At 42.8% G+C, this 17,311-nt stretch overlaps 1 protein-coding gene across 1 annotated transcript; it reads left to right on the forward strand.

The window, feature by feature from the left end:
• Positions 1–9,745: 9,745 nt before the first annotated feature.
• Positions 9,746–13,639, forward strand: LOC116485598 (very low-density lipoprotein receptor-like; the record flags this gene model as incomplete). The annotated part of the gene is made up of 2 exons (XM_032181089.1): positions 9,746–11,023; positions 13,631–13,639. Coding segments are annotated over 2 exons (1,287 nt in total), but the record flags the coding sequence as incomplete, so codon positions are not given.
• Positions 13,640–17,311: the final 3,672 nt, after the last annotated feature.

A 17,311-nucleotide genomic window follows, 5' to 3' on the forward strand; every position in this document is an offset into this window, starting at 1 on the left:
ACTAACATAAACAAAGCATATTATCACATAGCAAAATAATATATATATTTTCTTTTTTCTTCAAGGAGTCACTTCACTCTCTTGTGAAGTGTCCCATAAAAGAAGACAGCGCACTGCATTCTTTGTAAACATATAAATAAAAAATATATATAAATAAATAAAAACCTGTTGGGGGGGGGGGAGGGAGGAGGGAAAGAGAAGGGAGCATGTCTCAACTTTGTTTTTGCAGAATTTCATTTATCTCTTGCAAATAAAACTAAGTCTTGTCTGTTTTCATTGGTGATATTTTTCATGATAAAAGAAAGAGAGATTATCCAGTGTTATCAGTAAGAAGCTGTTGCAAGGGGGGGAAGAGGGGGGGAAGGCGGGTTCAGGTGCAGCAATGACAACGTAATATTACTTTAAATAAACTGATTTTATTCGATGATGTTTTATGTCATTATTTGGTGAGAAACATGGGAATAGAGGTCAACCAGTCCAAGGCTTATAGAGGCTCAGGGACAAAAATGTTAAAGATTTTAGGCTGCATGGCTTAGTGTCTAGATCTGAAAACTATTTAGAGGCACAAAGGTGCAAGTCGTCTCTTTACTCCCTCATTGAAATAAACTGAAAGAGAATCCTAGGAATATATGAAAACTCTCATAGGTGTGATTGCTTTGCCTTGAATGACCCAGATGGTTATGTTCTTTTTCAAAGTTACTTGGGCAGTTAGCAGTCCTGCCAATTGGCCCATTTTTTTCCAATATACATAGTTAAGTATCTTGAACTATACTTGAGTCACTTTGAAAGATAAGATGCTTTTATGTAAAACTCACGGGCTGTGTTCATTAGAGGAGAGGCTGGATTATCTGTAGAAACATGAAACTTAGTACTAAATCAGAAATGTGTTTATGGAGTTACTCACCAGGATAGGCTTAAATCAGTTGTTTCCCCAAAAAAGGAAAGAAACCTGGAAAATAAGAAACACTATTTCAACAGCTTGAAGCAAACTAGACTTTCAAGTATGCTGTGCTCATAAACCTGTTCTGTTTTTGAATGGAAACTCCAAAAAGCAAAAGCAATAAAACTCCTTGTACTATGCAGAGTAATTAAACTGCCAGACTGCTAGCTGATAATACTATTCATAATAATTTATCAATTATAAGTCTTAAGGCAATGGGGTTGTATAAAACCTGTGAAGAGTCGTCATGAGGAGTTTATGTGAGGGTGACTGAATCATTGTGGAGATTAGTATGAGACAAATCAAATCAAATCCCAGACTGTAGGAAATGGTTAATTTGGTCCAATAATTTAAAGCAAAATGTTGGCACTGGCTTGGACTCCTTGGGGAATTTTGTTTCTATTTACAGAGTACATAGTCTGACTACAGTAGGTATTGTCTCCAAGCAGAAACCAGACTATACTGTGTAAACAGTGAGTTGCCCAACAGTTGATAACAGATAACTGACTGCACAAGACTTGCCTGACGCATTCACTAGACTGCACCTTTGGAATGGAATTCCTGATCTAGCACTTTGTAGGTGGCTTGTTTAGACTGAAAGGGTGATTGCACATATACACAATGACTTGGCTGGTCTTTTTAAGGGACCAAACTGGGTGGGATTTTGTCTTGAAATAGTTGGATCAAGAAAATATAAAAAATCTTTCACTTGAAAACCTTTCACCAGCCCTGCCTATTCTGAGGTCTTTTCCACAGAAGAGAAATATAATGGTAGTGTTATATATGGAGTGGTTATTTGTGTCGAGAAAATGGTTGATATTAATAAAGAAGGGGGAGATTTGGGAACGGGGCCATGGGGATTTGGAAAGCCCCGCGGTTGACTCTTAACAACGAGGAATCAGGAATTCCATCAGGAATATAAAAGAGTTTAGAGGGAACAAAGAAGGGTGATTCAGGAGACTCCATGCAGTCTCCGGTTTCTTGTTCTCCAGGTGGTTCTCTTGTTCTCCAGCCATTAAGGCATGGATGTTTCTGGGTGTTTGCTGTTGTTGTTACATTCAAAGTTGTTTGACCAATGAAAAGTTGTTTTGAAAAGAACTGCTGTGGAGAGAAGGGTATAAGAGGGGAGCCTGTCCTCTAGAAAGGAGAAGAAAGAAGAAAAAAAGAAAAAGGCAGCATGATGAAGTTACATCAATAAAGAAGCAGGAAAAAAAAAGTGAAGAGGAACAGGTTGGCAGAATGGAGACCAGGACAGGAACAGGCATATTGATCGCCTCATGAAGATAGGTTCGGCCAGACTCAGCAAACTGCTCAGAGAAGCTTATACAGAAAGTCGCTGGAAAGAGGCGCACTGGAGCTGGAGAGAAGCTCCAGCTGAGAGAAGCGGACCTGTGCACACAACTGCCTCTCGCTGGTAAGCCGTTGCGCATTATGGGGAATCATACGTCCTTAGGAACAAAGACTGTCCTGGTAACCTTACAGCTTATTCTCCTTATTAACAATTGGACAGTTTATGAGCCTGAAATATGGGACCAAACTGAGGTCAAGGTGTGGGACTCTGCAACTAAAAATGACAAGGTTGCAGTGGGATTGCTCGGCACCTGGCGAGCAATCTCTGAGGCCTTAAAGAGCCATGTGGAGCCACAATCACAAACGTGTGGCTTGCCAGATAGTGAGGGAGCTGCGGGCTCCTTTACTGATCTGACTGCTACGCCATGGGCCCCTCTGCTGCTACAGCCATCGAAGGCTTTTGCTGTTACGCCCCCTGTTGACCTGGACGTGCCTTTTGACCCAGGCCTATTGGCCTTCAAAAGGAGATGGATATGCTTTTCTTCGATCTGGGAAGAACGGGATACATAAGGCCTGAAGACCGAGTTGCTTGACAACTTAAAGCGAGACATATTGTTCAAAAGGAATGGAAAATGGAGACTGCTAAGTTACGGAACTTAAAGGATTGTTTGATACCTTTCCTGATTGTATGAATGTATAGGCATACTTGGTTTAGTATGTAAAGCAATGTTCTTTATATTTAGAAAGTTTGATGTTTGTGTGTGCGTGTTGGTGGAGCGTAGACTCCCCGCACACCCAGTACTATTTACTTGTCTTTTATATCTTTTATAGCTTTTATACCTTTTAGAAATAATTGTTTTATAAATACTACAAAATTCAGATTGAATTCAGGCCTCATTTATAACAGTAGACTGAAAGGCAGATAGTTGGTGCTGGCATATGGGAGAAGTACAACCCTGTAGTCTATGGAAAGAAAAGTGGCTAAGAAATTCAGAATGTTTCTCTGTTTTCAGTTCCACCTTGAATGGTGCTGGGTCTTTTGATCCTGAGAGAGAGAACAACCCTGTTAGAGGTTGGTAAATTTGTCTAACTGATGATTTTCACCACAGTAAAATCATAAAATTATAGAAACATGGAATGTCCCAAGTTGGAAGGGACCCACAAGGATCATCAAGTCCAAGAGTTCAGCAGAACACAGCCAACACAGGGATGCCATTGTAGCCCCAAACTCTCCAAGACCCTAGGACAGGGAAAATAAAAAAGGGCTATGAAGCAAGGGACCCTGTGGAAAGGAAGGTGACAAGGAAGAGGAAGAAAGGATCATTTCTCGACAGTGACTGGAAGTGTTCTCATTATTGTCTTTGCTGAAGTTTTTCAGACTATCAGAAAACAAATGAAAAGCTTTTAATTCAGTTCAGGCTTTGGGTAAATGTTTAAAGAGCAATTCTTATGTTCTTCACAGTAGGTCACCAGTAAATTGTTTAAGGGGCACAGTAACCTTACATATTTAGTGTAGGAGGTAGTTCATGGGAGAGAGACAAGCACCTGTGGGAAATTGAGATGAAATTTCATGATATTTTAAAACATCTCTTTGCAACAAATGCATAGACAAGGGATCAGATTTTAGGTGGTGTAGAATATAGAATGTCAGCATTTTACTAAAATAATGAAGGTGAGAAACAGGTGTATTATAAATGGTCAGTCTGGAAACAGTTCCCAGCTTGTAAAGGAAAATGATAATAAAGGCATCAGAACTTTGTTTCCTATGGGCACCGTTCAGTATTTTGTCTGTCTCAAAATGGTGCTACATTTTATATCTATATCTTGCTGTAGTAAAGCAGCAGACAGTGATCAACCAGAGAATTTGACATACAAAATAAACTGATGCAGTTAATTGGTAGCATAAGGCACTTTGCAATCTGAATACAAAGTAATTTTCAGCTTGTTTTTCCGACCTTGAACAAACATCGTCATTTTTATATAATGCAGGTACTTGAAAAATGATGCTTGGTTAAAATGTGCTTTTCTGAAATAGTAATTTCCATTAATTTTCTTCACCCATTGATTTAACCATCAAATGGAGAATAGAGACTGTAAGTGGAAAGTCAAACATAAACATTTATCAAAATTTGCATTTTTTTTTTCAAAAATTGTGTGGAATAGGTCAATAATAGACCCAGCAGATTTTTAATAAAGTGCCATTAGAAAGTCCCAGAAATCCATGCATAATTTATAACAATGTATTGCTTATAACCAAGTATTGCATATACTATCAACGTCTGTGACATGCTTAGGACTGCTATTAAGAATCTCTTAGCTATTCATAAACTACTTGTAAATGGAATAATAAATAATACATGTCCAAACCCTTTCTTTATTCCCAGTGACATCATCTTCACCATGATCAGCCAATTACTAAAGGTTGTTACTGTTTGCAGTCCTTTGAGTAAACATATTCTAGAGCCTTTCTGTACTGTGTAGTTAGGTTTTAGTTGGAAGTTTATTTAGAAATCGGTTGCATGTTTCCAGCTGTAATCGGGTGTTTCAGTCCTCAGATGAAGTGTTTCTGTTTTTTCTTCTGCATTGTGGGGTGGTATGTAACTGTAAATACTGTTTAAACCACTGCAAAACGGCTCAAAGAATTCTTTCTAACACTGACAGATTTTGCGCATCTCTGCAACAAGTTATTGATCATTGTCATTCTCTGAAAATCATGGCCTAATAGCTTCAGCCTAGAGCATTCAAAACATTCAATATGGACAATTCATGCTATTTTTCTGCTTTTGTGTTATTTTGACAGTCTTTGCGTAGTAGGATTTTCTTCCTGCTCATGCCTTCCTTTCAGCTGTTGTCCCTATTATGACCACCACCTCCTCCACCAAGTTTCTCTGCTGATTTCCACTTCAAGATCCTCTCTCTGGTTGGTACTTTCAGTCTCCACAAGCTGAAAAAATGCTGAGATTCCCCCTTCACTGCCAAAAACCAAAAAGGCTCTGCCTTGACGCAGTTGCAATGAAGAGATTGCATTGTGAAAACAAGAACAGGGACTTAAATTCAGTTTATACTGAACTCTGTGTTGTGCAGCAGAAGTGACATTTAATCTCTGTCAAACTGGATTATCTTCCATCTGCTGGTGTATTGGTAAAAGAGTCAACAGATCATTAGAAGCATCCTAAGGAAGGTAATTTCTCGAAGAATCAATGTTAAATCCCCATCCCTGAAGAGTGCTTTTTTTTGGGCGGGGGTGGGGGTTGGTGGGGGCATTAGGGTTAGGGTTGGGGGAGGGGGGTATAAGGTAGGTAGATCAAAAAGTTATAAAGAAATTATTAATGAAACAACCAGTCTGCTCACACTCATTTAACCTCAGATTTTACTACAGACTAAATTAAGTTTTCTTTCTAAGTTGCATGCAAACAATTGAGCCAATCCCCAGTCTTTGATAAAAACAGGGTTCTGACATAGGTCCAATTCACGGTGTCCATTTCAGGCTTTACTGGTTTGATCTGTCACTCTGAGCCTTTGCTGCACATTACTATTCCTAACACAGATTCAGTAAAAAATGTTTACATTTTTTGATTTTAGGGAACTGCTGGGAACAGCAATGCTTAGCTGCTACCATTAGATGCATGGCCTGTCCTTGATCCAGTGCGTGATATGCCCTTGATAGTCCAGTTCTGTCTTAAAAACTCCCTTCTTTCTTAGATAAATCAGAGGCTATGTATTCCCCTTTTATATTCTAGCACATGACCTTCAAAATCAGGATTGTACATCCTGCTTTGAAGAATGATTAGAAGATATAATAGGGGGCGAGTTTTTACCTATTTGAATTTCCTGCAGGGAATGATTCTCAGACTTCAGAATTTGGGAGTTTTTGTTGTTTCAACTAAAGAGCTAGATCTGTTGAAAAGGATGTCGTATCCAGACCATAAACTCCTGTGTATGGTAAAGGTGACAGGGAGGCATAGTAGGAGTGTGGACTACAAATTTATCTTATTTGTAGAGATTTACTCGTTCTTGCCTGAAAAGCCACAAGACAAACTTGTGTGCTAGCTCTTATATTAAAAAGCAACCAATTTCTATTTCCCAATTTATTTTTTTTTTTTTTAATGGCTCATACAACTACTTAATTTTCTCTGGAAAATAAGGAAGTGCATATTGTAAGGGTGTCAATAGATTATCTTGTAATTAAGGTTCTGGGGGGCAGAGATGTTAGCAACAGTCACAAGAAGTGCTCTTGCCAGGACTCAGGATTTCTGGACTTGGCTTTGAAAGTCTATGCCTTTGGGACCCCCCTCCACATACACCAGAGGGTGGGCTCTGTGTCTGTCTTATTTTGTAGTGCATTTGCTTTTAAAAACCTGCTAAATATTTTCTGTCTGTTTTCTTTCCTTCTTGCTCTGTCTCTGTCTCATTTGGCTTTTAAGACTGATGTGAGAACTGTCAGAGCAGGAACTAAAATAAGATTTTTGTTAACTTTGTAAGAGTTAGCTAAGAGTTAGCTAAGGTGACAGATCCAATACTCTTGCTTCTCCTGCTTTAGGCATCATCTGAAGTTTGTTTACTAAACACCTCAACCAAATGCGAGCATATGAAATATGTACCAAGTAATGAGCAGGAAACATATGTCATAAAATGAAAATGTGTCTTTGAACCATTGAAAAAAGGCTTTGGTTACTAAGCATTCATTTTAAATTCTCATTTATTGTGAATTATGTTACCATGCTACAATGCACTTTATTATCACATATAATTTACAAAGACTGACATAATGAACAAGTCTAAACTTTGTGAAGTTGTATTGTATTAACAAATACTTTTAAAAATATATTTTTTAATGTAAACTGTTCCTAAGAGATTTTTGAAATATAAAAAGCACCTAGCCTTGACCTTTGACATTCATTGGTTCTTTGTAAAAAGTTTTTTTTTTTTTTTTTTTTTTTCTGTCTTTAAAAATACAGAATTACAGAATTACAGAATTTTCTAGGTTGGAAGAGACCTCAAGATCATCGAGTCCAACCTCTGACCTAATGCTAACAGTCCCCACTAAACCATTTCCCTAAGCTCTACATCTAAACGTCTTTTGAAGACTTCCAGGGATGGTGACTCCACCACTTCCCTGGGCAGCCTGTTCCAGTGCCTCACAACCCTTTCAGTGAAGAAGTTCTTCCTAACATCTAACCTAAAACTCCCCTGGCTCAACTTAAGCCCATTCCCCCCTCGTCCTGTCACCAGGCACGTGGGAGAACAGGCCAACCCCCACCTCACTACAGCCTCCCTTAAGGTACCCATAGAGAGCGATAAGGTCGCCCCTGAGCCTCCTCTTCTCCAGGCTGAACAAGCCCAGCTCCCTCAGCCGCTCCTTGTAGGACTTGTTGTCCAGGCCCCTCACCAGCTTCGTCGCCCTTCTCTGCACCCGCTCAAGCACCTCGATGTCCTTCTTGTAGCGAGGGGCCCAAAACTGAACACAGTACTCGAGGTGCGGCCTCACCAGAGCTGAGTACAGGGGGACGATCACCTCCCTAGCCCTGCTGGTCACGCTGTTCCTGATACAAGCCAGGATGCCGTTGGCCTTCTTGGCCACCTGAGCACACTGCTGGCTCATATTCAGCCGACTATCCACCATCACTCCCAGGTCCTTCTCTGCCTGGCAGCTCTCCAACCATTCCTCTCCCAGCCTGTAGCTCTGCTTGGGGTTATTGCACCCCAGGTGCAGGACCCGGCACTTGGCCTTGTTGAACTTCATGCAGTTGACCTCAGCCCACCGGTGCAGCCTATCCAGATCCTCCTGCAGAGCTTTCCTACCCTCAAGCAGATCGACACACGCACCTAGCTTGGTGTCATCTGCGAACTTACTGAGGGTGCACTCGATGCCCTCGTCCAGATCTGTTGAGGGATTTCTTGAAACAGCAAAAATCCCATGGCTTGCTGTAGCTGAGCAAACCAAGCTACCAGGGCAACTATGAGAAGTTCCCATGACAGTGTTCCCACATCGCCCAATTGAGGAATTCAGGAAAATATTGTTACCAGTAGCTGGCCTCAAGGACAAGGTCTATGTGACTGCTAATCACAAGGGGGTTGTTTTCTTGCAGGTGGGGTTGTTTTCTTGTAGCTGTTTGTCTGAGTGCTTTTGACCAATAATCTTGTGTGAAACACTGTCCACCCCTGTTAAGTTCTCTATAAAAGTTAGGCTATTCGGGCAATAAAATGGAGCATGATCTGACTCTACTGTGTGTCTGTCGTGCTTTCGACCGTGCTTCCTGCAACATATGGCGCCCGAACAGGCTGAGACCTGAACAGGACCCGAACGGAACATCGCAGCTTCGCCGGGACAAACATCGCAGCGCAGCGGGACACCAGCGGCGCCGGCACATCCGAACGCAGGTAGACCAGGAGACCAGCGGCGCCGGGACCAGCGGCGCCGCGACCTCGCCGCGCCGTCGGGACTTCGGAGCGCCCATCCGACCGGCGCTTGAGCGGACCGGACACCGGCCCAGAAACACGGTACACAGGACTCACGGTGAGGCGTGGTATTCCCGCTGAGACACGCGGAAAACCTCGGGGAACGGGGTTTTGCGGCGGGACGTGGAATTGCGGAGGGCCGCGGGAAACGGAGTTGCGGCGGGACGTGGAATTTGCGGAGGGCCGCGGGAAACGGAGTTGCGGCGGGACGTGGAATTTGCGGAGGGCCGCGGGAATTAGAGTTGCGGCGGGACGTGGAATTTGCGGAGGGCCGCGGGAATTAGAGTTGCGGCGGGACGTGGAATTTGCGGAGGGCCGCGGGAAACGGACTTGCGGCGGGACGTGGAATCGCGGAGAGACGCGGAAAAAGGAATCGCGGAGAGACGCGGAATCGCGGTGAGACGCGGAATCGCGGAGAGACGCGGAAAAGGGAATTGCGGTGAGACGCGGAATCGCGGAGAGACGCGGAATCGCGGTGCGATACGGGCCATCCGAGATCGAGTTACTACGGGAGACCAGAGGCGTCAGTGGACAATGGCGGCCGACCCTCACCGTGTGGCGAGTCGGCACAGAGCAGAGGGGCGGAGATCAGGACTCTGCAGCCTGTCTGACGTAACCATGGAGGCAGCGGCAGCAGCGGCTGTGCTGCTTCTCTCTGGCATTCTTTTTATAAGAAGTTATTTTGCAATGCAAAAAAAGACTATTCGTCCCCAGATCGGTGTTATAACTATGTTTCTGGATAATATTCCGTGGGGTTGCCACATTCTACAGACTATTAATGACGATTTAGCTCTATTGCAGGGCAGGAGAGCAGAGACGCAGATTACACCGCCAAATGACCACCGTCAGGCTCGTTCACAAACAGCTTCTAGGGTTGCAGCTGGCACGGCCTGCAGCCGTATAGCAGACGTTACACTCTCTTTCCTAACTAGTAATCATGTGTCTCATCCATTTGTGGTGAATGGTCAGTGGCAAAAAGAAAAGGGGGAGAGTAAGGGGCGACAAAGACGGAAACGGTGCCAGGAGGATGCCACTGACACTAACAGCATGGGTAATAGGAGTAGTATAAGTGACACAGGTGACGGTGCGGGGCGGCGGCAGGCGCTGCCGCGCTGCGGGGCACTCTGCCTGCTGCTCGCCCTCGCCGGCCTGTGCACTGCTGCCGACGGTGCTAGAGCAAAATGTGAAGACTGCTCAGATGGCAGTGATGAGAGTGCTTGTGTGAAGAAGACGTGTGCTGAATCTGACTTTGTGTGCAACAGTGGTCAGTGTGTGCCAAATAGATGGCAGTGTGATGGGGATCCGGACTGTGAAAATGGGTCTGATGAGAGTGCTGAGCTGTGTCATACGAGAACATGCCGGGTAAATGAAATCAGGTGTGGTTCTCAGTCAACCCAGTGTATCCCAGTGTCCTGGAAATGTGATGGTGAAAAGGACTGCGACAGTGGAGAAGATGAAGAGAGTTGTGGCATTGTGACTTGTAGTGCAGCAGAATTCACATGCAGTAGTGGGCAATGTATTTCCAAAAGCTTTGTCTGCAATGTTCAAGATGACTGCAGTGATGGTAGCGATGAGTTGGAGTGTGCACCTCCTACCTGTGGTGTTCATGAGTTTCAGTGCAAGAGTTCTACCTGCATCCCTATCAGCTGGGTGTGTGATGATGATGCTGACTGCTCCAACCACTCGGATGAATCTTTGGAGCAGTGTGGCCGCCAGCCTGCACCTCCAGTGAAGTGTGCTACGAGTGAGGTGCAGTGCGGCTCAGGTGAATGTATCCACAAGAAGTGGCGATGTGATGGAGATCCTGATTGCAAGGATGGAAGTGATGAAATTAACTGCCCTTCTCGGACCTGCAGGCCAGACCATTTCAGATGTGAAGATGGGAACTGTGTCCATGGGAGTAGGCAGTGCAGTGGTGTGAGAGACTGTCTGTATGGCACTGATGAAGCAAACTGTAACAATGTTATTCAGTGTTCTGGACCTGGCAAATTCAAGTGCAGAAGTGGAGAATGCATAGATATCAATAAAGTGTGTAACCAGCAGAGAGACTGCAAGGACTGGGGTGATGAGCCCCTGAAGGAATGCATCATAAATGAATGTGACTGTCCAGCTGGGTTTGAGTTTATAGACAAGAGAAACTGTGGAGACATTGATGAATGTCAAAACCTTGGTATCTGTAGTCAAATGTGTATCAACCTGAAAGGTGGCTACAAAAGTGAACGTAGCCGTGGATATCAGATGATTCCTGCTACAGGAACCTGGAAAAGGTCATACTGGTACAAAGACACAAATAACACCTGTGATTGCAATGACGCTGCTAAGCAGGGTTTAGGGGTTTGTAGCATGGAGACAAGGGGTAACAACTACAGTGTTTGGAACAATTGTACAGCTTTGGCCTTACCTCCTGATGTGCTTCTGATTTGTGGGGATGGGGCCTGGCAAGGTATCCCTGCAAATGCTATCAGATGTCCATGTTACATAGATAAACTCATTGTATTTGCTCCTAGCTTGTTACAGTTGCGTGAGATCACCAGACATAAATGGACATTGCTTGCATTGGATTGCAATGATAATGTTGAATTGTGTGGGGTTGCAGCTAGAGCGGCATTAGCAATTTCAGTGCCTGGAGTGGCATCTGCGGCCGCATGTAACAACTTAGAAAAATTGGTATGCTGGGCCGAGAGGCAAGCCTATGCCACGACAGATACTTGAGGAGATGTTACCAGATCAAAATAGTCTGCAACATCTGCTTTTACAGGATCAAGCTGCTATTGACATCTTGCTTTTGGCTCAAAGGAATGGGTGTGAGGACTTTAAGGGAATGTACTGTTTAAACCTTTTTGATCATAATGTGTCAATTCACAAATCCATTACTTTCCTGAAAGAGCACATGAGAAAGATTCAATATGGTATCAATCCTTTCAATCAATGGTTCACTGACTTGTTTGAAACAAAGTGTAGATGGTTGCTGGGTTTAATCACAAGGGGATTAAGGATTTGGTTTATGGTGGTGGTAATCATCGTTGTGTGTTGTAAGTATAGCTAAAGAGTTACTTGTAAAACTGCTGTGTCAGGCTTGGTTTGCTCAAAAGAAGAAGGGGGAATTGTTGAGGGATTTCTTGAAACAGCAAAAATCCCATGGCTTGCTGTAGCTGAGCAAACCAAGCTACCAGGGCAACTATGAGAAGTTCCCATGACAGTGTTCCCACATCGCCCAATTGAGGAATTCAGGAAAATATTGTTACCAGTAGCTGGCCTCAAGGACAAGGTCTATGTGACTGCTAATCACAAGGGGGTTGTTTTCTTGCAGGTGGGGTTGTTTTCTTGTAGCTGTTTGTCTGAGTGCTTTTGACCAATAATCTTGTGTGAAACACTGTCCACCCCTGTTAAGTTCTCTATAAAAGTTAGGCTATTCGGGCAATAAAATGGAGCATGATCTGACTCTACTGTGTGTCTGTCGTGCTTTCGACCGTGCTTCCTGCAACACAGATCATCGATGAAGATATTAAAGAGGACCGGCCCCAGCACCGAGCCCTGGGGGACGCCACTAGTGACTGGCCTCCAACTGGACTTGGCTCCATTCACCACGACTCTTTGGGCCCGGCTATCCAGCCAGTTTCTAACCCAACGAAGCGTGCGCCAGTCCAAGCCTAGGGCAGCCAGTTTCTTGAGGAGAATGCTGTGGGAGACGGTGTCAAAAGCCTTGCTGAAGTCAAGGTAGACCACATCCACAGCCTTTCCCTCTTCCACCCAGCGCGTCACTTTGTCATAGAAGGAGATCAGGTTCGTCAGGCATGACCTGCCTTTCATAAAGCCATGCTGACTGGGCCTGATCGCCTGCTTGCCCTGCAAGTGTTGCATGATGACTCTCAGGAGGATCTGCTCCATGAGCTTTCCTGGCACTGAGGTCAAACTGACAGGCCTGTAGTTTCCCGGGTCTGCCCTCCGGCCCTTGTAGATGGGCGTCACATTTGCTAGCCGCCAGTCGATTGGGACCTCCCCCAATAGCCAGGACTGCTGATAAATGATGGATAGTGGCTTGGCCAGCTCCTCTGCCAGTTCCCTCAGTACCCTTGGGTGGATCCCATCCGGCCCCATCGACTTGTGCACATCTAAGTGCCGTAGCAGGTCACCAACCAGTTCTTCATGGATAATGAGGGCCACATCCTGCTCCCCATCCCCTTCCACCAGCTCAGGGTACTGAGTATCCAGAGAACATCCGGTATTGCCGCTAAAGACTGAGGCAAAGAAGGCATTGAGCACCTCTGCCTTTTCCTCATCTCTTGTAACTAAGTTTCCCCCCTCATCCAGTAAAGGATGGAGATTCTCCTTAGTCCTCCTTTTTGTGTTGATGTATTTATAGAAACGTTTTTTGTTATCTTTAACGGCAGTAGCCAGATTGAGCTCCAGATGAGCTTTGGCCTTCCTAATTTTGTCCCTGCACAGCCTCGCTACTTCTTTAAAGTCCTCCTTAGTGGCCTGCCCACTTTTCCAAAGCTTATAAACCCTCTTTTTCCTCCTAAGATCAAGCCACAATTCTCTGTTGAGCCAGGCCGGTCTTCTTCCCCGCCAGCTCGTCTTTGGGCACGTGGGGACAGACCGTTCCTGCGCCATTAAGACTTCCCTCTTGAAGAGTGCCCAGCCTTCCTGGACTCCTCTGCCCTTCAGAACCGCCTCCCAAGGGACTCCACCAACCAGTGTCCTGAGCGATCATTCTTGGGTTTACAGCTTTATGCTGGATAAAGGTTTATAGAGATACAGTGCTGTGGAAATTATAGGAAAAAAAATGGTCCTGAAAAATGTTGAGATTAATTTGTCTGGAAAAATATTAAATGATAACAATAGAAGACTTAAGGTTAGTAGTATATCCAAATGACTAAAGGCTTATATTAGAAGTGGTATTAACAGACATGTTTTTCTTATCCTTGTGTTGCTTCTTAGGGTATATAGGGATAGCTGAGTTTTAAAACAATTGTCATCCTTTCTCTCATGATACATTCCTCAATATCCAAAAGTTACATCAGCATATTTTTATTAGATATTCATTATTAGCAGTCTTGATTTCACACAGATGGCAAAAGAGAAGTATCAGTGGGTCCAAATTTTACTCAGTTTCACCGAGTAATAGTTATATTGCAGCAAATTTAAAATAAAATAGCTCACAAATTACAGAAGATAATAGATACAGTACTGTTAGAGTAGCAAATCAGGAACAGGATAAGAATGCCCATTATTCCCGTTTCCAATTTTATTAGGGGATTAATATAAAATGTTGCTCTCCTGCTTTTCTTTTAGGCAGGCTTGTGCTGAACTGACTTTACTCCAACTTTGCTCTGGTGGGAACAAAAATACTTTATGGCTTCTGACACATGGCTGGATAGTCATTGTGATTTCTCTCCTGGAGCTGGCTCATAATCAAAATAAGCCATGAGTAGTGGATAAAGTTCATGATTTTATTAAGGGTGGACCCTTTGCAATACTTAATTGAAAATGACACAGAACAGAGCAAAAGTAGGCCCACTGTGCTTTGTTCTGGGCCACAGCTGGCCTAAATTGAAGTGTCGCTCAGCTTCTAGAAGGTTTAGCTACCTCCATTAGCTGGCAGACTAGCTTAAAGATCTATTAAACCAGAGGTTGTGCTCTGCTGTATGGCATCAGGATTAATATCTACAGTGACATTTCTTTGGTATTAAGTCAGGTTGTACAGCAGCAGTTCCATATTTCAAACTTCTGCAGCAGGGAAATCTCAAAGTAGTACTGGAGAAAGCCCTGAATTACTTTATAAAAATGCACCTGAAGATGGTTGTTAGATTTTTATTTTATTTTATTTTATTTTATTTTATTTTATTTTATTTTATTTTATTTTATTTTATTTATTTTATTTTATTTATTTTATTTTATTTTATTTTATTTTATTTCGTTTCATTTTATTTTGTTTCATTTTATTTCATTTTATTTTATTGGTGTAAACTGTATGCATTTCTAATTCAGAGAAGACTGAATAATGACTAATAAGAACAGATCACAGTTCAACATTCCTACTGGCTTCAGTCTCAGGAGATAATTAAACACACTTTTGTGGAGGAAACAAAAACAGTGCTTTTCACCCTGAAAGCTGACATAGCACTTCTTTTACTTTTAGGCTTAGCATTTGTGGTTTACTGATATAAAATAGGTCAGGAATAAAGCATAATTAATTACGTGCTTTTTCTATAGGGCATCCCCAAACCCTGTAGCTGAATGAATTCCACTAGGTATAGACACCATTTTTCTGGCTTCAGACTTATTTTTATTTATTTATTTTTTTTTGTCAACAAACAGTACATGTAGTTCCTCAGATCTCTGGATGCACATCTGCCTTATCTTCACCTGCTCTGTTTATTGAGATTTATTTTATCTGTTTTGTGACAGATATGCAAGTGGCTTTAGCTTATTATGCTTTAGAACTGAAAACAAGCTTTGTTGAGCTTTTCTAACAACAGTTCCACCAGCCTAACAATGCATTTATTACAATCAAATGCAGGAGTCTTGTAGCCATTTAAAGGCGAGATTATTTCTCATGGGCATTGTCCCAGAAGTGGGAACAGTTCAAGTGGCATAAATAAGCTCCCTTGCAGTACCAGGCATCACAGTTTTCTGCTTCTCAGTGTGATCGCTGTACTGCCTGTAGATTTCAGTGCAGGGGAGGTACCTAAAAACTCCCTCTCCAGCTTAAGCACTGCCAGCATCCCAGCTGTGCTGAGCCTGAAGCCTGCTAAGGGGGCTGGGAGTGACAGGGCAAGCGCTCACAGCTTTCACAAGTGCACCACTTTCACCTCCTGCAAGAAGTGAAGCCACCCCATGCCATGTGGCTGTCACATGGCAGGGAAAAGTAAGGGTCAGTTCATTCTGCTACCTCCTCTCTAAATAGATGTGCCCCATGACAGTAACTAGGGAGCAGGCAGAGAGCACCTCTCACACACAGCCTGGCCCAGAAGTAAAGAGGGTTCCCTGGGGGACTGAGGGTCCTTACCACCTCTGCCCCAAGCACAAAATTACTTCTTTTATCAAACAGAGAAAAGGCATCCAGCTGGAACTTGTAATGCCAGTGTATATATGTCTGTGCCTGTATGTGGACTTCTGTTTATGTTTTTCAGTTACCAGTCCTTGGGGCTCTCCGGTGCACACCCAAGAATGTGCATCCTTTCTTGTGCTGCCTGGGGCTGTTTCTTAGCCTGGCATGTACAAAAGGCTCCTTTCTGTGAATGGATTCTGCACCTTGGTGGGTTTTGTAGAGTTAAATGAGTGCCATGGAATTATCCCCAGTGCTCTGCCTCTTCTGCTCGGTGAAGATGATCAAAAAATGTTCACAAAATGTAACTTCTTCTCATCAATGTGTTGAATTTTTGGAACATTTCAACTGGATCCACTACTGAGTTCTCATCTGTTGTAATTTCTCCTCCTGGGCAGGAGAAAACCAAAAGGCCAGCCTTTGGACTGGGAGCCAATGGACTAATTTGTGTTTTCCAAATGTTGCGTGTTGCAAGACAAAGAGATTTTGTAATAATTCTGGACATTATATAGCCTTTATGAACAACTCACTTATTACAGTTATTACTTCCAGAACTCATCTAGAGAATTAAGAGCTCTAGTTTGCTCTGTCTAAACAGAAACCTCACTGCTAGAGAAATGATCTTGTGAAAAAGCTCCAAGCTCTTAGTTCCTATTTTTACCACCAAATTTGCCTGCAGCTGCCAGTTTGAATTACTTCCATCTTTTCTGTGCTTAGAACAACTAAGGGAGTAGAGAAAAGAAAAAAAGAGGATCTGTAGAGATTTGCATTCTTTAGGAAGCAATAAGAATTTTCATCTCTGAATCTCTGAAAGCTCGGTAAGTGCAGAACCAAAATGGACAGAACAATTGATTCTTTCCTACATTTGTCCTTGTTGGTTCATCCCTTTTCCTCATGTAACCAATTGGCTCACAACCACTATAAATCCGTAGACTATCTAGGACAAAAATTCAAGTTAGTTTCCAGCAGTGATCTTATCTGACTCTTACACATCGTTGATTTTTGAAGGGTTGAGGAGTTTGCAATTTGGAAACAAACTTTCCACATCCTTATTTAAGAAAGCAGTGTTTGGTTTTATAAAACTAACAGTTATGCTTTTAATGTTTTATGTGATTAAGAAAATGTATAGCATAAAATGTCATGGGGTAAACCCTTTAGTTTTGATTTATAGAGTCTGATACATGTTGACCTCACTCTGTCTACAAAGCAAAGGAGTGTGTGGGTTTGTCTACTCTTATCACTTATATTACAGTGATCGGTCTACTGTAATTTTTATCTATTTCCTGAGGAACTGACAGTCTACTGTTTCTTGGTCTTTATCATCTGTGATCCAAAAGATTGTGTTAAAATAATTGAGTGCCAATTGATAATTTGATGGTTGTATTTAAAAGAAGGTACATTTCATCCCTACTTCATTTTATTACATATGAGTGACAGTTTTTGTTGTTGTTGTTGTTGTTTTTCTTAAGGAAAATATGATGGAATTTCAGGAGTTTTGTAGCAAGTCTCTCTCTCAAGCTTGGTCATTTTATGCATTAGATTTGGTTCCTGCATTTTCTCAACTGTGCTAC

The sequence above is a fragment of the Aythya fuligula genome, chromosome 2 (assembly GCF_009819795.1).
Source record: "Aythya fuligula isolate bAytFul2 chromosome 2, bAytFul2.pri, whole genome shotgun sequence".
Lineage (NCBI taxonomy): Eukaryota > Metazoa > Chordata > Aves > Anseriformes > Anatidae > Aythya > Aythya fuligula.